This window comes from Epinephelus moara, chromosome 22 (assembly GCF_006386435.1).
Source record: "Epinephelus moara isolate mb chromosome 22, YSFRI_EMoa_1.0, whole genome shotgun sequence".
Lineage (NCBI taxonomy): Eukaryota > Metazoa > Chordata > Actinopteri > Perciformes > Serranidae > Epinephelus > Epinephelus moara.
Window position 1 is genome coordinate 17268365 of NC_065527.1, and position 26818 is coordinate 17295182.

General features: G+C 43.2%; 1 protein-coding gene across 1 annotated transcript; it reads left to right on the forward strand.

Moving 5' to 3' along the window:
- Positions 1-16113: 16113 nt before the first annotated feature.
- trib1 (tribbles pseudokinase 1) lies at positions 16114-23664 on the forward strand. Its single transcript, XM_050034696.1, has 3 exons — positions 16114-16752; positions 17507-17799; positions 20967-23664. The coding sequence occupies exons 1-3, from the start codon at positions 16432-16434 to the stop codon at positions 21439-21441; spliced, it is 1089 nt and encodes a 362-aa protein (XP_049890653.1). The 5' UTR covers positions 16114-16431; the 3' UTR covers positions 21442-23664.
- Positions 23665-26818: the final 3154 nt, after the last annotated feature.

A 26818-nucleotide genomic window follows, 5' to 3' on the forward strand; every position in this document is an offset into this window, starting at 1 on the left:
AGCTTGTCAGTATTTTTTATATAACAATTTCACCTTCTTCCTTTGTTTTTTTGTGGCAGCACGTGTCTGGAATTTGCACCACTGCTGCTGGCGAGTGAAGCATCATGGACTAAAAGCACCACATTTTTTAAATCCAGTACAACAATGCTAATTTAATGTTTTAATCTAAAAATCTAAGCCTTGCTGCTACAGTCAGTATCTACACTGTGGTCTTTACAAACTGTAATCAGCCACAAATACATAGTTTCCCTTCCACAGCTTGAAATCTGTTTCCTTGGTTTTGTGCAAAAAGGTTTTCTGGAAATAGGGCTGTTTCTTCTCTCAAATTGAACTGGACCTTTCTGACATTATAGACATGCTTAGATTGAATCATACTCCTCAGAACCTCAGCAGCTACTACTGAGGTGCAGAAATGCTTAAAGACAGCTGTTCCCTCCTCCTCCTCCTCTCCACACACACCGTGAATACTTTGCCCATCTTTTCCAGGCAAGCCTCCACGCAGGTTTTAGCTGTTCTCTCAGATGCACAGCCAGGCGCGGTAAAGAATAATAACATGTCAAAGGAGCTCACAACAGCACAGACCACAGAAAATGGAACACGCCTGGGGCTGGAAAAACACTTCAGGATTTGTGCTCTTGAATTTATTAAGTGCCAGGACCCCTGCCTACTGCTCAGGATCAGGGGACAACAAGTGAAAAAAAAAAAAACAGAGGTGCAACTCTCATAATGACTTTGCTATGCTACGAGTTAACTGTACTTCTGTATTACCACAAAGAGATTTATTATATTATCAAGAAGATTTTGAATGAAACGTCTGTCATTGCTGTCCCAGACTGTAAAAAGTGAGAGCTGTATTGCATGTATAGTTTTTCTAAGGAATCTGATTTCGTTCTCACAGATGAACAGTAGAAAGACAAGTCTGGTAAGTCGTGGTGACAAGGGAAATTTAATAACACAACATTAATATACTGTATGATTGACAATGTCACTGCAATACAACATGCATAGGAATGAGCAGAGCGTTAGGGCCACATGTCCACTGAAGCATTTTTCCCTGAGACAAGTGTTTTTGTTTTTAATTCTTTGTAATGAGTGCTGAATATTTACGCAGACTGTATTTATGTTATGCTACAGACACAAGCAGCTTGGCGAGGCGCTGAACGTCTGCTCTACGCTGAGCATTGCTTGTTAGCATTTTTTTTTTTCTGAGCGCTAAGAGTTTGGGTAAAACGCTGCACTTGTAACTGTCACTACTCCGTCCAATCACAGTCAGGGAGCTGTGGGACAAATACACATCCATCAACCATCACATCTACAGGTAGAAGTGCTGAACAACAACAATAGATGGGAAATATGTCAATACACTGTATATACACTCACCGGCCACTTTATTAGCTACACCTGTTCAACTAGCTGATCAGCCAATCACATGGCAGTAACTCAGTGCATTTAGGCATGTAGACATGGTCAGGATGACCTGCTGAAGTTCAAACCGAGAATCAGAATGGGGAAGAAAGGTGATTTAAGTGACTTTGAACCAATAGAGCACCTTTGGGATGTGGTGGAGCAGGAGATTTGCATCATGGATGTGCAGCCGACAACTCTGCACGAACTGCGTGATGCTATCATGTCAATATGGACTAAAATTTCTAAGGAACGTCTCCAGCACCTTGTTGAATCTGTGCTACAAAGAATCAAGGCAGTTCTGAAGGCAAAAGGGGTCCAACTTGGTACTAGCAAGGTGTACCTAATAAAGTGGCCGGTGAGTGTATATTAATGTTTCCTCTCGTGAACATGGCAGGTCCTTCTTCTCTCCCCATGTGTTTCGGCCTTCTCTTCATCGAGAGCAAGTACTCTACCTCATGCTGACATTTTTACTTTTGTTACGGCAGATGTACCGTGTCATGGCAACCGGATGCAACCAAAGCATCTCAGCTGAAAAAGCACTGCGCTTCAAAAGTGCTCCCAGCTGGGCATTTCCTGAGAAGGGCCTGGTGTTTTCAGCCTGGAAAAAAATACTTCAGTGGACACTGACGCTTAATTATGTGCAAGAATTGCAGATTTACTTAATGCAGATTTTTTTAAAATCCTAATCCACTTTCTCTTTTGTTTTAAACTAATTCAAAGACTAATTCTTGCCCCTTTTTCTCTGTGGTTTTTGGCCTGGTCTGTTATCTGTGACAACAACTTTCCCTAAGCCCTCACAAGTCTCTCATTCCATTTGTTATACCACTGCTAAACCTGGATTTAAAAAAGGACCGGATCAACCTAACCCCTTCAGAATTTACCCTGTGGGAAAATGACATAACACCCAACACTGAGGGAAAATCAACACTAAACACTGAGTCACAGCCTGGTAACTTGCCTAACACCTCAGCCCTGCCTCAACACTGTATCACAAACAGGCATGGCTCCTCTTCAGCCCACTGAGCCACGAATAGATGATTTCCGTCCTCATTTGTGTGATTGTGATGGCCCTGTCACGACTACGCTCCCCGAGTGTCCCTTACAGCATGTTTTTGTTGTGGTTTGAAAGACAAGAATGACCTCATGCAAGAAAAACAAGATAGTATCAGAAATGGGACACATATCATTCAAAGCAGGTAAAAATGGGTCACATGTGCATTTGTGGTTTCATTCTCAGTGAAACACTGTCTGTTTGACAAAAATCATAAAAATAAACATCTACAAAAGCATACATTGTTTTTTCCGTCGTTCTGATTCTACAGAAAAACCAACTCGCACAAAAACATGAGAAACACACACTCACACACACACACACACACACACACACACACACACACCCCAGGGCTGTTAAAGCAGCCGGGCATGACAGATCACGCTGCCTCTCCATTATTACGTCGTGTTACGATTAATAATGCATGTTTCCTGACACCTTAATTACCTCCGCCCACACCCTATACACACACAAATACACACGTACAAACCTTCAGTCAGCACCAACTCTACCACATCAACACACACACTCTTCTCCCTGCGGAGGGAACACATCAACAGCACCCATAACACTGGACGAGGTACTTGAAGTTGCTGCAGCTGTCTGTGCCTGAACACACACTGCAGGACTTGCTGTTCACTCGACTGTCACGCAGCCATAGTGATCCTGTCACACTGACTCAGACAAAACCTGTTTCCTGCAGGTCTGAATGACTGGGTTAAATTTGGTGCAATGAATCACCATTCAACAAAACTGTGCATGACTGTATTCTCAATAGGGACTTCTGACCTGACGGCTGAGATCTACAGTAAAAGACTATATACTGATGAGGTGTGTGATGATTGGAGTTTGACACGCTTAAGTAAATGTTTATGAACATTTGCATAAGGGTTGGGCAATGTCTAGCGGTGGCATCGTCCATTGACCCAACCCTAATTTGCAATCCTCATGCACCTTGTCCACCTTATCTGATGTTTGACTGATAGTGTTGCCGAGCAAAACAGGAAACACACACTGATGGGAACCCAACTTTGCCCTGTAAGTATTAATCCATGCAGATAGTTTCAGATATATTTGGCAAAGTTTTGAAATATCTGTCACTTCTGACTTATTTCACTGCAGAAAGGTGGTCTTTTCATAAAAAGTTTGGTTTTTGTAGCACCAATTCAAAGAAAAGGGCTGTGGCATTCAAATGCACTGCATACCACTTGTGGTAACAAACACTCCCTTAATACAGTTAAACAGACAGCTAAAACATATTTCCGAAAACATTTTAGGGGAGACGTAAGCAACGCAGTGACAGAATCTTGGTTCTTATTTTACAAGCACTGCTTAGTTTTACTGTTTGATCTCAGAATTTTGAGCCTTGGTTTTTACAATACAGGAAACAGTATGGCGTCCACTTCCTGTTCACAAATTCTCATAAAACAGCCAAACAGTGCACTAAAATATGCTTCTCAAGACATTTTAGGCAAGAAATAGGCAACACAGTAACAGACTCTTGGTTTATATTCTTGGTCTCTCTCAATCCACTTCTATACTCCTTGTGTTCGTGGTGGTGGGCAGACAAAAATGCGGGACTACAATCTGTAGTTTGAGAAAACAGCCGAAGAGCCAGAGAAATTCCGCCGGATGACGTGTTGAAATGAGAAATGAGCAAGGAGATCTGGGAGCTGGTGAGACTGAGGTAACTAACTAACATAAGTCTAGTTCATTTACACAACTACCCACATGTTTTGTGTATGCTGTTGTTAAAAACTGGTAGAAAATCCCCAAATCCTTAAGGTCTTGTTTTGTTTAATACTTGTTTATACAGCCTGTGGTCCAACCACATCTTAAGGCAAAAGTGTTTTTTAGCTTTTCGGAATGGTCACGCTCAACGTTGAGATTATTCTTTGAATATGGACGATGAACAATTCACACTTCAGGACAATCTCTCCTCAGAGGCATTTATAGCATTGCACTTATTTGTACATACGGAAAGTGACAAGTAATTGTGTGAAGAAACAAAAATGAGAGCATCAAATCCTCCATTGTTCTCTCCTCTGCAGGCCAATCACTGCGTGAAGTGGGAGTGAATGTCAGATTGAGCAAAACTTAAAAAAAATGATCAGATATCAGGAAGGTGGAGGGGTGGGCTTTATATGCTGTTTAACCCACGGACAAGTATTTCTGTTGTAGCATACTGATGGATGTGTACTAAGACGTCATTATATCTGTATCTATTCAACCAACAACATTGCCTGTCTCTGTATTAAGATAGAAAACTGGGTGTTTTTGCCACTATAATGCATGAAGTTGGCCCCAAACGTATCGGTAGGTGTGGTGGTGCCATGTCATTGTTCTGACGGCCTGAGATTAAGCCACCCATGCTATGTGTTTTTGCCGATCCTTTGAAGCATTTCCCAGCACCATTTGAGCCACTGAACTTGTTTGTTTTTCACCGACCTGTCCCTGCTTTTCCAACAGCTTTTATGCCACCAGATGTGGGTGTTTTAATCCCAACCACACATTCACCACACGTTCTGAGAAATGTAGTTTCAACATATCTGCTACAAGATCGTAATGAATCTGTTGGTTACAGAGCCGTACAATGCAAACCTTTTCCTTGCCACTGGGTTGTCCAACTGCAGGGAGTGTATTGTCGGAGAAACAAGACTATGGAGGAATGATCATTTGTTTTTGGGATAATAGGCTGTTACAGAATTGTGCTATCGGTTTTAGTGGGACATTTTTTGTACTAATGGGACCTCTGAATTTTTGCTAAGTTTGTGTGTTATTTAAAAAAAAAAACCTGATCCTGTCCCGCATCACTGCTGGAATGGTCAAATCTTAGCGCACCCCTGCTGTGTGGGATGACTATAGAATATGGTGATCATTTTTTAATAATGTGAAGGAAATGAAGTGACTAGTTGGTGAAATCAAAGTCCTACACTGCAAACAGATTGGATATTTTTATCTTGAGGTAGTCCACAATGATATGAATCAATCTGAAGCAACAGAAAAGCTGACAGACACATCCATATCACTGATATCTTTATTGAACCCAATAAAATGGATGTGAAAAAGGGTTTTATTTAAAGTAACAGCATCCATTCCAAATGTCCCCGTTCCTCAGGACACTTTTTTTGCTGTCACTAGCTGGGTTTCCATCCAAATGTATCCCAAATTTTAAGCGAATTTTGTGAAAATGCGCAAAAGAAAATGTGAAATTATGCACGTTTCCATTCATTATTGTTTTGCGAGTATTGGGACTCAACAGGTCGAGCAGAAGGTGGTGCTTGTGTGTGAAGTAGAAGTAGGATTCGGTAGCCTACGTCATTGTTTATTCGCTAAATCTGTTTCCATTGCAAAAAGTCGCATTTTCCTAATATCGATACGCTGACTTTTCCACCCCCTCCAAGCGTAAAAACTTTTTTGCAATATTTCAGCCTTTTTTCGAATTTCTGGCGTTTCCATTCAAGTTTTTTTCGCAATTGTTGAAAATGCGAATAAAAATAGGTTGTTGTTGGAAATTCTTTACTGCAACCTGGGCAATTTTCTGTCACAGAGTTTTACAAATGTTAGTTCTCACTGCTATGACCACCACAAACAAAAGTCCTTTTACATCCCATGTATCAGGGTGTATCTGATGCAGTGTGAGGAAACTGTCCAACAGACTACAAGAAAACATGTCTTGCAAAAAGTCTTAAAATATTTGAACAAGTTCTGGATCAACAGTTTAAAGCTTTTCAACAGTTCAAGATGTTTTTAAGAAATGATTTGCCACGTTCCGGTTCTACTATCTCCCCTTAATTAGGAAGTTGTACTATCACGATTCAGTGGGGGCAAACGTCTATGAATGAATTCCTTTGAAAGGTTTTAGTGCCTGTTCCAATAACATCATGTGTACTCCTTTATGATGACATTCTGCTGTTGAAACTCAAACACAAACTTCATGAATGTTAACCCACATTTTCCACATCCTTCAAAACTGATGAAACGCCAAGAAACGCGGGGCCTAATTTTCAGCAGCCACGGAGTCTGCAGTTAATGGAGCAACGCTCGGCTTTCATCTTTCTCCCGTGAGTTGTAGTGCAATCATATCATTAAAAGCTCTGCGTTAGGTAATTTGTGAAGAGTGACAGGTTGTTGTTGCTGCCTGAATAGTACGTGTGCATGTGTACACACAAACACTTTCTTTTCCTCCTGCTCCCCGCTTCCTCTTTCTCCCGCTGGCCTCGCCCTGGTTCAGGCAGTGTGTTCCAATGCATGGGAAATAATTGGTCATCCCTTTCATCACGGGATTATGAGAATAAATCTCCTTTTGGAGCGGAGCAGCGCTAACAGTCATTGAAATCCTGTTACATGGGGTATTATCCTGCAATTAATTGCTTTCTCCAAACGCTAAGCTCTTCTCTCCCTGTCGTGTTCGCACGCTTTGATAAATTTACTACCGGTTGACTCACTCCAGAAAGAGGTTGGGGGTTATGGGACTTGTAGAGGGATTGGTAACAAATAAGACTTTTTTTTCTCTGTAGATGTGTGTCAGTATCTCACTAGAAGTGTCATTAGTGATGATCCAACAGCTCATGTTTTGGCTGGAGGATGTACTCTGTGTCCTCACTTACTGAAATGAAGAGAGACTGAAAATCTGCTCACTTCAGAATATAATTTAGTGTAGGTATGTTAAAAGCAGACACCCCTTTTGAACAGCTGCTGTGGCTTATCTTCCATCAAACAGCACGGAGGAGATTAATGTTGGATGACACTTTCATGTGACATCCTCTAAGGCGGTGTTGGTAAAAGAATATTCTTAATGGCGCCGGTAAAATAAATCAAAGCAACTGACAACCGGGAGAAATTGTGTGAGAGGAAACATTAAGAAGAGAACAGACAACTGAAAAAACAAGCAGGAAAAACTGTTTATGCATTTTTAGCCACGCTAGCAGCGTTATTCTATAGATGGGAATGTCAGCTGCTCAGTCAGTAGGGCTGAGTATTGTTTATTACAATACCAGTAGCCTTAAAGTGATACTGACACCAATAGAGTGCTTGATTTGATACCTTTTGTTCTACATCATTCGATACCCATCACGTGAATGAAAGCATACAGTTGTGTTAAAAATAGATTACTGACAGAAATTACTTTATTTGATTTGATTTTGTTTACTCTAACACGGTGTCCTAACTAAATGCAACCCAAGGGCGCATTAGTTTGACTGTATTGTTTTCTACTGGAATGTTCTAACTGGCTACAAGCGACGCGGTGCATCATCACCAAGCAGCAACCTCCGAGCCTGAAAAATGAAGCCAATATGAAGTGCCAAAAACAGCAGTTCATGAACGGCAGCTTGAGGCTGGCTCCAAAAAAACAAGAGTAATCCCCATAGACCTCCATGTTAAAATGCCCAACTTTACAGCAGAAATTAACATGTTGAGGCAAACTTGAGTCTTCAATCGGGAGTCCGCAAACCAATGAGTGATGTCATGGAAGCTATGTCCATTATTTATACAGTCTATGGTCCTTTGTGTTTAGTGCTATGTCGCAAATGTTAGCGTGCTGACACACTACAGTTTAGTGGTAAACATGACAAACATTTTACCTGCCACACATCAGCTTGTTAGCATTGAAACATTAGCCCATTTTACACTACCTGTTCAAGGTGGGAATATCCCCTGTTATTCCACCTCACAGTGCTGTGTAAACAGCGCAGTCACAAAATGGTGGCACAAAGTTTTATCACCTCTGAGCCAGGAAAAAGAGGTAATAACAGCGTTGAAATTAGGTCTGTATAAACGGGACAGCTAGCAAGATGAGATTATGGGCATGGGTGTGATGTTTTGACGACATGTTATGCACAACCAACTGCAGGAGATTTAAAGTTGCTTGTAGCAGTTAGCTGCTAACTCAAAGAAGAACAGCAGCTGAAAATGTCTCCAGTTGTAAAAACAATAAGGTTCGGGCCTTACCCTCCGCACAGAGGATGAGATTAGCCACAACATGACAAAGATGGTAAATGATGGTTATTGCCATGTTATGCCTTTGGTATTTTATAAAGCACTGCCGACGCATGTTACATTCCACATTAGAAGCCTATGCTGTTGTAGTAAACATCACGCCTCTTTTGATTTTGAGTCCATGATGCCTGTGTAAAAATGCAAAGCAGTGTAAAGAAGGGGCCTCGTAGCAGCCCTATAGCATGATCTAACAAGGGCTATTTAGCATGTGAGCTTGCTGACATTAGCATGTAGCTCAACATATTCCTTCAGCTGTGCATAAAGTAGCCTACAGCTTCACAGAGCTCAAGTGGCTGGCACTATCATGACTGCAAACTCCACAATCTTTCACAGCTTCATCCCTTTAAGAAACTACACTTATCATTCACTTTGATCTAAAATCTCTCTCCTTGACCTCCCCACTGTCCCACTATCTGAAAAAGGTGCATGGTCACCAAAAATAATACAGTCTCCCTGTGTTTTCTTTTTTCTCAGCGGAGCAATAAATGACAATCACTTCTTGTTTCCTGTTCTCAGTTGGTGTTTTCTCATTCCACTGAGAGTGACATCATAGGTTTGACCCAGCAGAGCAGAGACAGCTTGTGTAACCTCAGTGATGTGCTGGTGACAGTATGGTGGTGACGTGTGTGTTGTTGTGAGGCACAGCGCGCGCACACACACACACACACACACACACACACACACACACACATGCATGCATACACAATTACCATCCACTTCCCATTAGCAACAGGAAACCCCTTGAGTCATCCCAGAGTAGAGCTCTGAGGGTAAGGCGAACTATTTCAGTGAAATCATGCGTTGATGAGTGACGGATAAAGACGGAGTTATGAAATGATGTTCTTGGGACATTAGGGGAAGTGAGTTGATCTTTTCAAATGAAATCCTGCTGATGGAGGCCGGTGTGTGTGTGTGTGTGTGTGTGTGTGTGTGGGGGGGGGGGGGGCAGTGAAATTGTCTATGTGTTAAAGGACCACAGTGGAAATAAATCAATTGCGTTTTTATCTGTGATAAAGAGTAATAGTACAGAAACACTTTAATCATTCAATACAATAATCTAATTGGTCAAACTGGCCATTTTATTAAATAATGTATGAACACCTATGGCTCATACAGCAGACAGCACTCTTCCCCACTATAATCAAAACACAACAGGATGGAAAATCCTTGAGTCTTTGCTGAGGGGCAGTGAGGCTGCTCTGGAGGCTTGTGGTGGACCACAGGGTGGGCAATACCACAGTCCAATACATAGTGCTACCAAGGTCAGAATCATTCAGTATTGATGCCAATAGAGTTGCTTGCACGGAGCCCAGAATGTAATTTTACGTCAAATGGATCAGTTTGTTTTCTTTGTTGGTTTTTTTTTGTTTGGTTTGTTTCTTTTGAGTATAGATCAACCCCTCAGGAACAGCACTGGGCTTTGAGGCCAATTTAATTTACATAGTGGTCAAACATAGAATTACAACATCTAGGTGTGTCACATGATGCCATAGGGCCCAATTAGGCTTTTCCCCATAGACACTGACAAAGACAAGTCTGTAAATCAGTGGATACATTTTTTTGAGCGCCACAACTCTCACAAAATCACTCGTTTGACTATCCGGATTTGACCCATTCGGTCAGATAACATTTCAAAAGTCATTAAATCATTTGATCCCCATTCAGGTTAGCAGAAGGCTTAACCACAAGTCAACCGTTCACCTGCCATGAGTTTCTAGTGCATTTGCTTAATGGGCTCCAGGCAAATTTGTGAATCCTAGGATAGCGAAGGAATGACCTGTTCTACTTTCCCTATGATTGGCTAGTACTCGTTGCTTTTGTTGGTTGGATTAGTTAAGTTTAAGCAAGAGGAATGGGATTGGTTCGGGTTAGGATAAGAACGTCAGGGTTAGCTAGACAGAGCACAGTAAGGCACAGTAAGGTGGGCCATCCCTTTGCTATCCAAGGATTTGTAAATTCATGAGGCCATCGGTGCAGAAAATGCAGGTAATTTTATACCACAGTAATTGCGCTTTTTTTGGCTTCATGCGCCACTGAGCAACTTTCATAGGAATAAACAGGGCAATGCCTCCAACACTGTGTCTAGCTCTCTTCTTAGATCCATTGTACAGATCCTGTTGCTGCCTGTATTAATACTCAAAACATGACTGAACAGCTGTATGATCAGTACTTCATGAATTTATCTGCCCTCTACATCTCCACACCCCATGGAGTAAAAAAAAGCCTGAACAAGCTGCCAGTTGTTTATTTTTAAAAAATTTGTTTTTGATGACATCTAGCTCTTATTCATATTAAATTTCAGCGCACTCATACTAATTCCCTTTGGACAAAAGGGTCTGCAAAATGAATGAAATGTTTGTTTCCTTAGTCCCCAAATACAGTAATTAAGGTCTTGCGATAGGAGTAGTTTAGCGAAATTGATTAATCTAGTAAAATTCAGGTTTGTATTTTTAAGGCAAAATGAATCCCTGATTTAAAATAAAATAAAAAAAACATTTAAAGGCCTAGACACAGCAAACTGACACCAAAGAACCAGTGGCGACGAAGGCCTACTGTTGTTTCACCTCACGTTACCTGTATCTCAGCAAAAAAGTTGCGCCTGAACACACCACAAAGACTACAGCCAACAGCCAGCTAGCATGTACATTCTGCACCTGTGTGAGAGGAGATACCTCTCCATACAAGCAGGTGGCGACAGTCTGTATTCATCATTCAAAATAAGAAGCCGGAAGACCGACAGGACAGAGATCAAGACGCTAGTTAGCCAGTTAGCACATTAACAACACAACCAGATGTTCAAAGGACAAAGGATATTTACTGTGCGCTATCGAACAATAACACAATGCTTACAAACCATTTCTGCTCAAAGAGCCCAAAGGCTAAAAAAATAATCTTCCCTAATATTACAAGTTTGTTTCAATCTTACGCCCTCTTGACTTTAGGCATTTCCTTTCTTTTCTCGTCCACTAAGCTGAAAACTCCACCACCAATTCAGCATGCTGAAAAAACAGGGAACAAGGCCCAATTTGCCAATGCTGTGTGACACACTACATAAACAAGAGCGACAGACACTCACTGACGGCCCAACACTGACCAATGGCCGACCGCCAGCTTGGTGTGTCAGGGCCCTAAAGGATCCACGTGTTCAAACTTTGACACTCTTGAAAAAGAGATTTTTATTCTCAAGAAGGTTTTTCTGGTTAAATTAAGGTTAAATAAACAAAAAAAAAATTGAAAGACCACAGAGCATCTAGTGTTGCATTTGTGAAATTTCCCTGCGCTGATGTCAGTATGAAGCATCAAGTTCATCAACCAACCAGGTTGCCCTCCACATACAGTAAATGCATTATTATCCATGTGTCACCACATACCACCATATTCATTAAAAAACAGAGAGCTATATTTTCAGCTAAAGCTTTACAACTTCTCAGAAAACCTTTGGGGAAGTCTATGTGCTGAGTATGTGCAAACATGACAACTACTCTGTGTGAGAACGAATGTTTTCAATCAATGGGGAACAATGTGTAGGTGTGTGTTCCCATGTGAAAACATTAGTGGTCAAGTGCTGTAACATCTGAGCACAGCGTATTGTAAATATTGAAAGTATGTATTAAACTGGGTTTTGAATTGCACAAGTCATTTGTGTTGCCAACAGTCTAACCCACCCTGACTCAGCCTAACAGATCAAAGAAATATTGATGGACAGATTGGGATAACTAGCAAAGGAAGGCAGACATTTTTGGCCAGACTACAGTCTGGAGTCCATCCACATGAAACAATCCCCCATCTCAGCTCCTGGTTTGATTGATGGTCTCTGAGGTCAGCCAAGGTTGTGAAAATACAGAGCATATTCAGTAGAGATGGTTATAGTGGGCTGATGACTAATTTTGGATGAGACTTCAACACTTGAGTTCATACAGTTCACAGTGTCTAGGAGCTTATATGTTAAGATATGCAGTAGACCAGAGTACCACAGTCTTTGTTGCTCTATGGGCAGAATTTATACCATGATAGAAAATATTTTTTTATTGCCAGCATATAGTTGACTATCCAGCGGCCCACTTCTTTCTCCCACTCTCTAATTCTACATTCATAGCAAATTGTCAGCTGTCCAAAGACATAATGGTAATGGCAGACGACCAGACATTTGCTGAAAACAAGTTCTACTTCGCAAAATTCATAAAAGAAAAAGTGGCAGTATAATACCAATAGAGGAAGATGATGGACTTGTAAAAGGACTACTGTTGCATACAGAATCCTTACTTCCTTCTTTCTCCAAGCGAGCTTTCTCAGAAGCTCAGAAATGAGGCTAAAGTGAACTGTAATTACAGTAATTACCATGTTTGCCGTAGTTCTGCAAAGTTACGGAAATATTGATTCTGTGTCCTTGCAGGGATGAAAACGTCTGAGGGGATGATATGCCCAGAGACATATATCTTCCAGTACGTATCTTCAGGACAATTAAAAAAATCAGAAGATAATCTTGATAATCCACACACCTCGTTGTGAGCAATTTCATGTAGGAACACCGTTTTACACCCACCAATGGTATCACAGCGCAGAAGGAAGCATGCATCTACTCATGGACAAGAGGCTGTGCTTTTGACAGCGCAAAATGTTAGCATTAATGGCGTCCTCCTCAGCTGAGCTGCAATGTTTGCTAGCTCAGTGGTGCTAGGTGAGCTAGCAGTAGATGCACACTCCTTTCTGTGTGCTGATACAGTCGTAGGGTGTAGTTCAGTAGAAAGAAAATAGTTCAAACTGCTCACAACACGGTCTGTGGATTATCTTGAGTACATGGATCATCATTTTTGGAAGGAGACATAGCTGTTAACCTTTTCAAAGGTGTTTTTTTGGCACTTTGAGCACCACAAGCTGAGTGCCATCTAATTCCATTATGTTGGAGGGAAGGCAGACATCTCTACGGCCGATATCTCAAATACTCAACAACTCACACCAAAACAATCTAGACTGATAAACTGCACTATAGGTAAGAGGAAAAATACAGGTTTTTGATTATGGGGTGAACTGTACCTTTAACATTAAGACAATTCAGCTAGTTAAAAAAAAGAGGCAAGCAAAAGCTGGAATGAACATAAGAAAAAATGTTCACTGCTTTCTCCTTGTGCCAACTGGGAGAGCTGATAGAATATGTGCAGTTCATGTCATCATGAGGCATCTTATCCATCATCACTATCCAATATAGACACCAGAAAGACAGATTTGTGACCAAATCTTTCACTGGGGTTTCAGTCTTGAGGCAGGCAGTGAAGTCACAAGTCCTAATTTTTTGTGAGTAACTGTACGTCTGACTCGAGTCTAAAGTCTGCGCTCTGCTCAGAGCAGCTCAAATGGAGAATAATTCACAGCGATGGCTGGCTGTCAGCCAGATCAGATTGAACTATTCTCAGAGCAGATCAATTCCCAGCCTCTCTTTACTGCTGGTGGTGGTGAGTGACTCCGCTAATTATAACAAGGGAGAGCATGCCCTGAATACTGTTTTCTCTTCCAGCTCACTGGCATGGGGACGCAGCCACACTCCTACACAGGTGCTGTATGCACACACGCATTACACACTCCCACTGGCACGCACTGGCCGACCAGCCATATTATACAGTCCAGCGACATAAACTAGCTTGCATAAGAGTAATTGCAGCCTACACATGTGATACAGTGTGACCCTGTGTAATGATTTCAACATAAACACTATTACACTTTAACAAACTGTCACATCACACACATTGTGTTTATCACAGCCAACACACATAAGTCGGTTACTCCACCTAAGCACTGTGTCACACATAAACAATCAACAAACATGCATCATCACTTTGATGCACTGACACATCAGCTCCGGACTATTGTCAGATAACAATAAAGCTCTGGGCCTTCCACAGCTCTGCCGCCCATTCCCACAGTGACTGTTCATCCTGCTTTTTGAACTCCTTCAAAAGAGAGCAAGCCACCGCAGAGCGAGAGAGAGAGGAAACCTGTTCCTGTGCCTGCTCGACGACATGACAAACACACTTGCTCACAGACACGCACGCACACATCAATCAGTTGGTGAGTCACCTTATTCATAGGACGACCACTGCACAAAGAAAGAATGCGAGGCCTAAAAATAACAGCCATCATTCCTATGGAATCTGCAGCTCATCCATGTTTGGACGGCCTGCAGAGACAGGTTCACATGACCTTTTTGAGTCAAGCTGAGCCGCGCTGCTGTGACCTGGTTAAGTGTGTGACCTCTTGTGGAAGGAACTGTGTTGGAAATGTGGAAAGAAATTGTTTGGAACGGCATGCTTCTGTTTGGCAGGAGGGGTTGTGCAAAAGAGGGGTGATAGTGCTCACACACACACACACACACACACACACAGGCCAGCTGGTGCTCTGTGTTTTAGTGAACGCTCAGTGCAGCCACTATGCTTAGTGCAACATAAAGCTGTGGAAAAAGAGAACTCTTGCGCAACACGCACATGGTCATGCGTGTGTACACACCCCAACAAACATGCACATTTATAATCACCTCGACACCCATCATCCCAGGAATGTTTTTGACTCCATACTGTACTTCACCCTTCAGTTTTTTGGTTCTTACACTCTTAAGTAACAGTTCACTGCTTATACTTTTTTTTCAAGAATATTGCATAATTTTCACACTGATTGCACAGTATTGGCTCGCTTGTTTGTGTATACAACTACTTCTAACTTGGGATCAGTGTCTCTGGGAGCCCAGCTGCTATGATGTTGTTTACGGAGCCGCGCTGGCATATTTTATGTGAATGCTTATAGCCCAGCACCACTAAAGGCTTTATGGGGGTGAGTCATATCCACATAACAAACAAGCCCAGCATGGGAAAATATCACGGTGATGTTAAAGCTAGAGTTAAGGCTCATACACTGGAGCTTTGTACAGGCTCGTTCACACTCGGGGCCTAACATTTGGAGAGCAAACAGCTCAGGTGCTGGACAGGAGGTCTGTGGAGAGATTGTAGGTTTTGTTTCAACATGGGGGGGCGCATATGTGAAAGGGGGGTTTGGGGATCCTCAGCCGGAAAATTTGTAGCATTAAACACTCAATTTCTTGCATTCTGGTGAACCTTTATGCACCAATTTGTGCCTTTTCTGCATCATTATATAGCGCAAATGTCTTTAATTTTGTTTTTTTGGTGTTGCATGACATGTCCCCTGCGTCCCCATTGAAATCTAGACCTGTGGATTGCCGTAACTGGTTATAAATGGCAATAAGAGCTGAACATTAAGGAACAACTGAGTCAGAAAGAGTTTTAAAGATTGTTAATTATTGTCTAAAACATGTGCATGCTTGATGAGGCAGCAGCCATGATAAGTAGCAGATGATTTCTTCATTCCTCTCTCACATGCTCGGGGTTTTTTTTCCCCCAGTATCAGCAAAATCTCAGAGCAGGAATTTTGAGAATCACGACACCATAATAATAATAATAATAAACACAGGAAAAAAAAATACCATTAATATTTTCACCATATGCTCACGCAGTCTTGTGTGAAAGGTAACAGAGCAGGCAGTTTCATCAGAGCCGAGCTGTGCTAGAGTCGGTGCCGTTACAGGATTGCTCAATGGTTGTGTCACCAGGAGGCTGGACTGGTCGGGCGGAGTGTTTGAGCTCTGAGCTCAACATCACCGGAGCTCACTCACTCTCTGCCTCTCTCTGAGTGTGAGGCGGTCTCTCTTTCTCTCTGTGTCTCTCTCTATCTCTCTGTCTGGACTCTGAGGGATCGGGATTTTCTAACCAAAAGTACACAGACCTCAGAGCCACGAGCATTCACCCTCCACAAAAGGACGTGGGCTGGATTATTTCCGTCACTGAATCCGCTGAAGTTTGATTCATATCTCAACTAAAATGAATCTGACACGGAGGAATGGAGTGCGCAGTTTGTAGCCTATTTTAGCAAAAAAAAAGGACACATCCTAAACCAGTCTCGTTTTTGCTCTCATGGTGAATCGGTCTATCAGGATGAACTTGCAGTGGAGCAGCCCGGCGCCCTGCATCCGCACCGGGAGAGTCGCGCACAAGCGGCTGGACTCAGACGATCAGCCGCCGGCCAAATGCGCCAGGCTGAGCGCCGAGGCGGGGGACACGCAGGGACTCCTCGGCACCTCTCCCGGGTCCCCGGTCAGCCCCGTCTCAACCCCAGTCCCGGCGACCCACCAGGGGCCATCCAGGATAGGACCCTTCCTGCTTCTACCTCTGGCTGACCGGGAGAGCGTGCACAGCGCGATGAACACCGACACTGGCGATGAGCTGCTGTGCAAGGTATGTGCAATCCTGTCATTGTGCAATTTTCTTTGAATGAATGGTGTTTCAAGACATCGCGTTGCTTAATAGCCTGTCTGACATGTCATCAGTATTTCACCGACTTTTTCACCGAATGTCATTCTCACGCGAAATGTGTCACACTTTGCGTAATAACGCGAGTGTTGCTTCATGGTCCTATAAATCCAGAACTATCTGATTATTTTAAATCTGTTTACACCAGGCTACATCACAGTCTGTGCCGTGTTGTGAGAGCTACTGAAATCCACCTATCCTTGGCACTGTGGCTTCACACCGTGTCTGACTGTCAACTCGCCTCATTTGCATACACGTCACCGCAATACGCCACGGTGTGACACACAGAAAATGCAAACACGCGAGGCAGAGAAAGAGTCTCTTGATAAGGATCTGCTTTGATAAGGACAGGGCCCTCCGCTGCTCCAGATCCATGTGTTTATTTTGCACGATAGACCTGCAGGCGTTTGGCTTTGTTGATTAATAAAGTTAATCGCTTCATGCCTTGGTGATTCATTTGTCATGCTCTTGCAAAAGCAGCGTATTGAGCCGGAATCAAAGCATATCCTACTCCTTTTTTTAACTCGCTGCCAAATTTTGCATGCTTGTTTCCTCAGATGATCATTAAGAACACACTGACCCACTGCCTCCTCCCCCTCACACACACACACACACACACTCCCCTCCCTTTCTATCTCCCTAATTTCCATCTCCCTTCTTCTACTCTCTCCTCTCTCAGGGTTTTGATATGGGGGTGTACCAGGAAAAGATCAGAGCCTACGGGATCCTGCCAGCCCACAAGAACGTGGCTGGCATCAGGGACATCATCCTTGGTGAACGCAAGGCCTACGTGTTCCTGGACAAGGACTTTGGGGACATGCACACCCTGGTGAAGAGCTGCCGCAGGTTGGATGAGGAGCACGCCTGCAGGCTCTTTCGTCAGGTGGCTCTGGCCGTGGCACACTGCCACCAGGCTGGCATCGTGCTGGGTGACCTCAAGCTGCGAAAGTTTGTCTTTGCTGATGAGAAAAGGTGAGAAGCACGTCCCTTGTGGTACTCTCATGGAAACAAGGCTTAAAAATCTTGGTGCTCAGTGTCAGATGGCACCGGAAAAACTTTCTCAACTGCCCACCTGTTCAGCATCACATTCATTTAAACCAACTCACACTTACTAGCTCTGATAGTACCAGTTAACTTTATTTGGATGCTCTCAGACTGAAATACATGCAGTGTAGTGGGACGAGCCAATGGAGGCACAGAGCAAACGTGGCAGCAGCTGATACACACAGGCCATGTGTGCAGATATCGATGTGGGCACAGATAGAGTAGGAGGTTCTGTACTTGTGGAGGCCGGCTGCATAGCTTCCCAGATTTTCACCCTCTCTGTCTGTCTCCCTTTCTCACTCTCGATGTGTCTCTTTGTGCGCGTGCTGTGTGTTTGTTTTGCATGCGTGTGCGTGCACGGATGTAGTGGGTGGTAGTTTGGCAGAGCTGCGAGACGAGGCTGGTGAATGAGACAATCGTCCCCCTCTGCAGTCTATATCTTAGAATATATTTATGCCTCATTATTTATTAATACATTTCATCAGAACTATGCTGCAGAATAAGTGATGCTTCCAACAGGGATTCATTCAAATACACTTTCATCCATGCATGAAGGAGTGGTTTAAAGCGCTTTGCTTTGAACTGGCTCCCACACACACACACACACACACACACAAACAAACACATGCCTTAATGTCTGCATCTCTACACACTCTGTTCAGGAAGACACACAAAACCCCTGCTTACAAAACTATTTGTCGCCTCTTTGCCCTTGCGTCACTCTCTTTCCTGTAAGCGCCGGTTAATGTCGCACAACCCCCCCCTCCTCCGGCTTTCCAAAGGCCCTTTTTCATGGAGACTTTTCAACAGTAACATTCTCCAGCCATGACCTCTGGGTTTGTAGGGTCACACCGAATGAATGAGAGCAGACAGCCAGTGAGAGAAGTTGAAGTTGCTTGTGTCCCTCTGATAGCTATATGGCTGCAGAGCGATGAGTCACAGTGTATATGTGCAGAGGGGAAGAGGAGGGGGAGGCTGCATAGCTCATTTTCTTTCTTTGTGTGTGTGTGTTTGTCCATACATGCATGTTTGTCTGAGTGCTGGTTACACATTCAGAGGAAGCTCGGATGCCTTTTTTTGCTTGTGATTTGTGTTTTGTTCGCTGGCTGACAGCATTGCAACACTGATGCTGGTAGACCCACTTGACCCCGGAGCTGTGGGATGACATCTTCGTTTTTAACTTCTCTTTACACTTTGGATGGCGACATACTGCAGTGCCACCCCAAATGATCTTTCTGTGATGTGACTGTAAGGCTGCAGATTTCGCAGATAGCGTGGAATTTGGCTTTTGTACGCCCTGAGATAGCTGCCTCGATCAGCGCGCATCGACATAAAGTCTCCTTGAAATGTTGCGATTCTGCATGACCTCATTTATCCCGTCATACGGTCTTCCAAATTCACAATCAGGCATCTTTCAAACCCGCTGTGATGCAATTCCCGGCCAACAATGCAGCACTCGAGCCAGAGACAGAGAAAGTCACAACAATTTGACAAATGCTATCCCTGCTCTCTCTCTCTCTCACACACACACACACACACACACACACACACAAACACACACACACACACACTGCAGTTGGAAAAGCCAGTTTAAGGAAGGTGACTAGCACTGTGAAGCATGCAGAGCTCCACTGCCGGGCCAGCCTTCCCGTGCGTCACTGATGTGGCAACAGCCATTTGAGGGTAATTATGGGATGGCTGGCGCCGCGAGTGTGGGACCCAGGTGCAGATAGCCACGGCTCGAGAGAGAGAGAGAGAGAGAGAGAGAGAGAGAGAGAGAGAGAGAGAGAGAGAGAGAGAGAGGAGGAGAGAAGATATGTACTCTCAACAGAAGAATGAGTCACTCTCTCCACCCCTCTAACTCTCTCTGTTCTGTTTCCTTTTCTGTCTCCATCGCTCGTTCTCCTCATCTGACTTATCTCCTCCACTATCTTAAATATCAGTTGCCTTCTATCTTGGTCCTTCTGGCTGTCACTCTTTTTTCATCCCCTCTCTGGCTGTCTTTTTCTCTCTCAGGCCGCTCTGTCTGACAACTGAAGTGTCTCGCAGAGTCGACCCTCTGAATGTGAGATAAAGCAGCACACTTCTCGTGTGCGTTTGACTCGATAAAACCTCAATCGCCGTGTTAGTCTCTGGAGCAAATCTCGAGAGGCGCAAATTAAATTTGAATCAAAAACACAGCGAGTCTGTCGCTGCAGAAAATGAATCACTCATTTCCCATTCCCATCAATCATTCTGGAAGAGGGTCTCAGCAGTAAATGTCTCATGATTCTACAAATACAATCTGAGTTGCTCTGGTGCTGGACTGAACGTATGTCCTGTCATTAACATGGCTAAATTTAGCATTGTGTGAGTGAGTAGGAGAGGAGGAGGGTGCCGGAGTCGTGTATTTATATGTGTGTTTATGTGACCATGTGTGTGCCAGGAAGTCATTGGAAATTTGCTTAGGCAGCTCTGCTCCTCAAAAGGGACTCACTGTTGTGCACTTAGGTCAGAGTGAGTTCACTGGTGTGTGTGTGTGTGTGTGTGTGTGTGTGTGTGTGTGTCCATCTGTCTGTCTGCCGTGCAGCTTAAGGCTAAAGGAAGGATACTTGTTTTTCCATGATGCAATCAGTGACTTACATTTAACAGATCTCTGAAATGTTTGATAGTGTTAAACAAAGCCACTGTTAGAAATAGACACACACACACACACCAAACCTACTACACACTCATTGGTGAGCTAGATTAAGGAATGGCTTTTGCTTTGATATACTGGAGTACATGGGAACTCTGAGAACGTCATTTCCTTCAACAACATGTCCTTTTGCAAAACATGTTCTGTTTGTGGAATGCAGATTTGGAAAATTACGTTTTTAGGTTTCTACCACAATAAGATAGCAGATTATGTCACTGCCAAGTAACAGTGAAACTACAGCTCTCACTAGTACCTGCTGTTCTTGTACAAATGGTACTCTCACATATTTTAAGGAGTGAGTAAACGTGCAGCTACAGTACCAGGAAGAAGTGTACTAAGCAAGTCATTTTTCAGTTTTGTCAATGCTCTTAACAGTCCTTTGAATTGTCCTGACCTTATTTTGACTTTTTCTTCACAGGACACAGGTGAGACTAGAAAGCCTCGAGGACTGTCGAGTCCTAGAAGACCCAAACGACGACTCCATGTCAGACACCCACGGCTGCCCGGCCTACGTCAGCCCCGAGATCCTCAGCGGCTCCGCGCCTTACTCCGGCAAGATGGCCGACATGTGGAGCTTAGGGGTCATGCTGTACACCATGCTGGTTGGCCGCTACCCCTTCCACGACCCGGACCCGGCCATGCTGTTTTCCAAAATCCGCCGAGGCCAGTGCTGCTTGCCAGAGGGCTTGTCGCCCAGGGCCAAGTGTCTGCTCCAGAGCCTGCTGAGGAAAGAACCCTGGGAGAGACTCACGGCGAATGAGCTGCTCACTCACCCATGGTTCCACCAGCCGCCGTCGTCGCAGGAAATGGCGCTGGGTGAACAGGAAGTGAGCTCGGCAGAACAGATGGTGCCATCCTTTGACGTGGAAGAGGACGATGATTTGTTCTGCTGACGGACTCGATTCAGCTGATTCTGGCTGAGGGACCAAAACAGAAATCGCTATGAGGGATCCATTGTTGTTTTGGTTTTGTTTTTTTACATTGGCACTTTTTAGAACCCCATTTGTGTACTGTCGAGTGTACATACACCCTCAAGCTTTCTACAAAAACTTACTGTACTGTATTTTGTTGTTGTATATGTGTTACTTGCTAAGGGCATTTTTCACAATGATCACTCATTGTGTTTCTATATGTACATTTTTGAAATTATTTGGTGCTAAAAGAAATAACACAGACTCAGATTTTGCCAGACAATGTTCACAAAATAATCTCTGCAGGCTACTATGAGTGTATCACACAAAACGAACCCCCGGCAAACACTTGTCACCGATACTTGCTCTCAGTCTGGACTCACAAGGCTTCAGAAAGCATGAGACAAATCCTGCACAGGAGGCGAAGAGATGTGATGTTGTTCCTCTCACTCTCTGACCAGGCTGGAGGCTCCGGCGGCTGACTCACCGACCGGCTTCGAGGAAGGCCTAGCACAAGCTCGACGTCTCGCAGCAGGCGGTGTCATAGAGTGAGAAAGATGCTTAGCCGAGGACTGATGTGTCACACTCAGCGGGGACGCTACGGAGGTGTCTCGCTGCCAATCTGGCAACGTCTCAGCAAATGGAGAGCATTTACAAATCTCACACCATGCACAGAAGGTTGAGAAAGGCAGGGTGTTACTGGTGCAACACTCACAGAAAAGTAGGGAGAGTTTGTCACACACACACACACACACACACACACACACTCAACAATGAGCAGTGGCACTGGCCTAACAGAAGTCATTGTAAATGACTAAAACAGAATCTCAGTTATTTTCTCAATTTTAAGGGTTGAAACTAAAGCATTTGCCTTTTTGTTTTAAAGATGTGAAACCTTGATGTATCATATACAGGTTGCATCAGAACAGGAAAAGTCTTTTAATAGATGTGACCTTGCAAATTTGACTGTGATCCATCTGTTCTGAAATGCCGTGTGTGCAATTAGCCACAGCTAAACACTAATGCTTCTGGTGTAAGGTAAACCGCTGAAAGGAACTCTAGTTTCAAACACGTGGTCACATGCCTTTGCAGCATCAGAGATGGTTGGATAAATCTTACGCCCAAAGGCATGCTAAAGCAGGATTTCAGCCAAAGAAGTAAAAACACACAAAGAAATCAAATGATCCTTCCTACTGACGCAATTTGAGTTCTCTCTTAATCCAACAATGTTTGTATTTTTTAAAGAAATGTGTCAAATATCCAGTTAAGGAGCCGTCACGTTAGAAAGAAACTCACAGAAAAATGAAGACTTTCTCAGCAAAGCCCTTTTTGGTCATTTCTGTTGGAACATTATGTCACGCTGTGTTGCTTTAACAAAGCTGAGCCGTGCCGAGTGTTGTGCCCGTATCACTGTGTTTCATAAACTGAACGGCTCTGAATCAGTCACAGTCAGGCGATATTTGATGTTGGTTGTCTGATGATGACTCAACACTTGAGCGTGTCTGTAGAGAATGGTCCTGACCTTGGCTGGAAGAATCTGTTCTGACTGTTTCACCTCTTTAATGGTATTTTTTCATCCCTTTCCTTTTTTTTCTTCTTTTTTTTCCCGTTAAAAGCTGTGGATCCATGGAGACTACTCATCATAGTTAGTGACATGATGTACCACATTTAAAAAGATGTTTCATCTTGGATTGTGACAGCACATGCGGCGCTTCAGTGACGTTTATCCTTACAGGCTACTGTAGATCTGCAGCCAGCTATTTCGCTCTGGCAGAAATAATTTCGACGACGGTACTAAATCTGGCATGTCTGAGAAGCGCTGTGCATTAAATTTTTGGGTCACGCAGCAGGCTAATAAAACGTCTGTTGCAGTTCTTTAATTATTTTCTCTCATCTGCTCGAGATACCAGATGGGAACAGACTCATGACAATCTGAATTGTTCCTCACAGAAGAGTAATTTATGATTTTTTTGTTCCTGGTTTATACATGTAGAGTGAGTCACACATTCATGTGACACGTAGAGTAAACTGACACGGGTGCACAAACTTCATATTGCACTGTGAATTATGTATTTGTGACACAACCTAGAGGCTATTACTGGTCCAGACAGGTTACACATGAGATATATTCATTGTACAAAAGGTGTAAATATGTATATTTGAAGTATGTGTGGAGATGTTGAATAAAGATCACATTTTTTCATATTCACATGGCTTGTTTGTTTCATTAACTGCTTGACACACACATACACACCTATGCAAACACCTGCACGTTACACAGCCTCACTGCATGCCTCGAAGGTTTTCCTGCGAGAGTTCCCTCCACGCAGCTGTGAGGAAAAAACAATCCGTTTTCTCATTTTCCTCAGCGCCTTCAATTTCCTCCTCGAAAGGGGAAAAACTCTCCCTCTCTCCATCTCTGCCTCTAACCGTTTACTCTTCTCTGACCTTTGCGTAATGTAACATTTAACTCCTCAAACACACAAATGTCAATAGTGGGTCAGTGTCTTTTCCTGGAACACGCAAGGGGGAGCACATACGGCACACGCTCTTTTTCCCTCAGCTTCAGTGGAACTCATCAAACACCGAACACTATTTAAACTCAAATACATATATTCATTTTTATCTAATCCACCTTTTGCTTATGACTCATTGTTTGACCTATAAGAGTTTGGCATGTCTCCACCGACTGTGTGTTATGACTACCTAAGGCATGGCTGGCTGGGGCTTGCGTAAGCATTGTGAGTGTGCGTGTTCATGCATGTACCTGCCTGTGAGTGTGTGTNAGAGAGAGAGAGAGAGAGAGAGAGAGAGAGAGAGAGAGAGAGAGAGAGAGAGCGCAAGAGTCAGATTAGGTATCAACAGGGTAGCTGGTGTGTCTCAGCTCTGCTGGGAAGCTGCCAAACCAGCGATTGCCTAACACGTCAGAGCCGGGTTCCTCCGGGGATGACAACAGGGCCCAGAAAAAGTAGGTTAGTAGTAGGTCAAGTAATTAATATCTGAAGAAATGGGTGTGTGGGAAAAGGTGTGCTTGATAAAGTAGGTGATTATGTGTGTGTGTGTGTGTGTGTGTGTGTGTGTGTGTGTGTGTGTGTGTGTGAGAAATATATATTTTAGTGCACATGAAAAGGTATGTCTGGTCCAGTGTGTAGGATTTAGGGGGACGTAGCGGTCGAATTGGAATGTAATATTCATAGCTATGTTTTCATTAGTTTATAACCACCTGAAAATAAGAACTGCTGTGTTTTCGTTACCTCAAAATGAGCCGTTTATATCTACATACAGAGCGGGGACTCGTCTACAGCGCCGCCATGTTATTTTACAGTAGCCCAGAACTGACAAATCCAGCACTGGCTCTAGACAGGGCAAGTTGCAGTTGGTTGCAATCTGCAACTGTTACCACTCGATGCCACTAAATCCTACACACTGGACCTTTAAGGTTAGATAGTTAGATGAGAAGATTGATAGCACTCTCATGTTTGTATGCTAAATATGAAGCTGGCAGCTGGTTAGCTTAGCTTAGCTAGCATAAAAATTGGAAACAGCAAGCCCGAAGGTAACAAAATCTGCCTACCAGCTTGTTTAAAGCAAACAGTCTCGCACATAACCCCCTTTTTCCATCTTTTTTTTTTCTGGAAATTTTTTTTTTGCGTGTTCCTGGAGTTTTCTTTCTATATCATTAACAAACGCTTTAAAGTTGTTTAAGGTTGTCTGAAATGGCCCTAAAATTATATCACAATATTTTAGGGTATTTTTGCGATATCAACATTCTTGATGATATGACAAATTAGTTAAAAAAATAAAAAAAATATTGATTTAAGAACATAGAAGAATAGAAGTAAAAACTCTCATTTCTTTAGTTTGTAAACAACAACAGTAACTCAGAGTGAGATTCAGATCCTGTATACAGTATTAATAGTACAACAGGACCAAAGCTACCACAAATTACACATTTAAACAGCTCTCAAATACAAAAAAAGTACCCTGGGATCTATATATATATAAATCAACAGGTGATTTCCTTCTTTTAGCAAAATCCTAAATGATGGAGTTGGGGTTTTTTTCCCACCTGGACCTTTATGCTCTGCTATTTCTCCTCTAATCATCACGCTGTAACCTGTGACAGGCTGTTATGATACCACAACTATTGCGCATTCACATATCTGTGGTGTTTTGTCCAGCCGCGAGCATCACATAGGTTTACATTACCAAAGGTTTATGATAAAATCACTTGACAACATCAATTCCCGTGTGCGCACAGTGAGAGAGGAGAGGGAGAGACGCTGTGCTGCTGCCAGAGGAGCTGCTGAATGAGTTCCCTCTGAGCGGTAATTCACTGAAAGAGTCCGAGACACCCAGGCCTAACAACACCACAGTTTATTACACACGACCAAAGCTGCTCATCGTTTTGGAACCACGGCGGAGTTGGTAATGATTTTGCTTTCAGCCATGTTTGTTGTTGCCGTGGGTAACAGTATGACATGGATATGTGAACAAGTCGAAATATTGCAAGTGTCACATTAGGAATTTTTCGTACATTATTAAAAATGTTACTGGTATTATCATGAACAAGATGATATGGCACACCCTTAGAGGAGATGTTTTGTTACTTTTGGATAAATGCTAACTGTTTCCCCCGCTTCCAGTCTAAAGAGGCAAAGACTATGGTCCGATCAACTACTCCACCTGGCAGTCGGACATTTTCAGACATATCAGAAATTTTGGTCAGTTGCCATTATGCCCTTGCACAGTTTTAGTTTAGCTCATGTCCTGTCTGTTATCACGGAGGGGGGGGACAGACCTCCTCTAGCAAACAAGTTCTACCTGCCTCGGAGCTTTCAAATGAATGTTTTACACTTATCAATAAGCAGAACAGTCCACGGAGGCCAACAATCGGACCGTACAGAGTGAGCACACAAATCATGAGCTTTGGCTTTCATCATAGACAATTTACCTGCACTGTATGAGGTGGAATTACACAACATTTCAAAAAGCTTTCAGCAAGAATACGCTTTATTTCCAAATGTAAAACCATTCTTTAAAGGGTTACTTTAGCTTAAAGGTATGGTTATGATTCAGCTGATTTTGTGGTGTGGAGTAAGTTAGGTGCTCTCCATTGTGTGTCTGTGTGATCTCATCCTGTCCCTTGGCCACAAGTGTAAACTTTATCCTTCCTTGTGATCCGGGATCATTAAAGTTTCCCAACCACATAAACCTTTACATAACAGACTTCACAAACTTCCTTGTTGGATGAACCCACACTGGAGTGTCATCAGATATTTCCTTGATCCTCCATGACCTCATTTGATGAAACAGAAACGACAGAGGAGAGTGTTTGCTAGTATTTCACAGGGTGTTT

Excerpts from the sequence above, each read along its gene's own strand:
- trib1 (XM_050034696.1), top strand. The coding sequence starts at position 16,432 with ATGGTGAATCGGTCTATCAGGATGAACTTGCAGTGGAGCAGCCCGGCG. Across the intron at positions 16,753-17,506 it reads GCGATGAGCTGCTGTGCAAG|GGTTTTGATATGGGGGTGTA; the intron begins GTATGTGCAATC and ends CTCCTCTCTCAG. Across the intron at positions 17,800-20,966 it reads GTCTTTGCTGATGAGAAAAG|GACACAGGTGAGACTAGAAA; the intron begins GTGAGAAGCACG and ends TTTTCTTCACAG.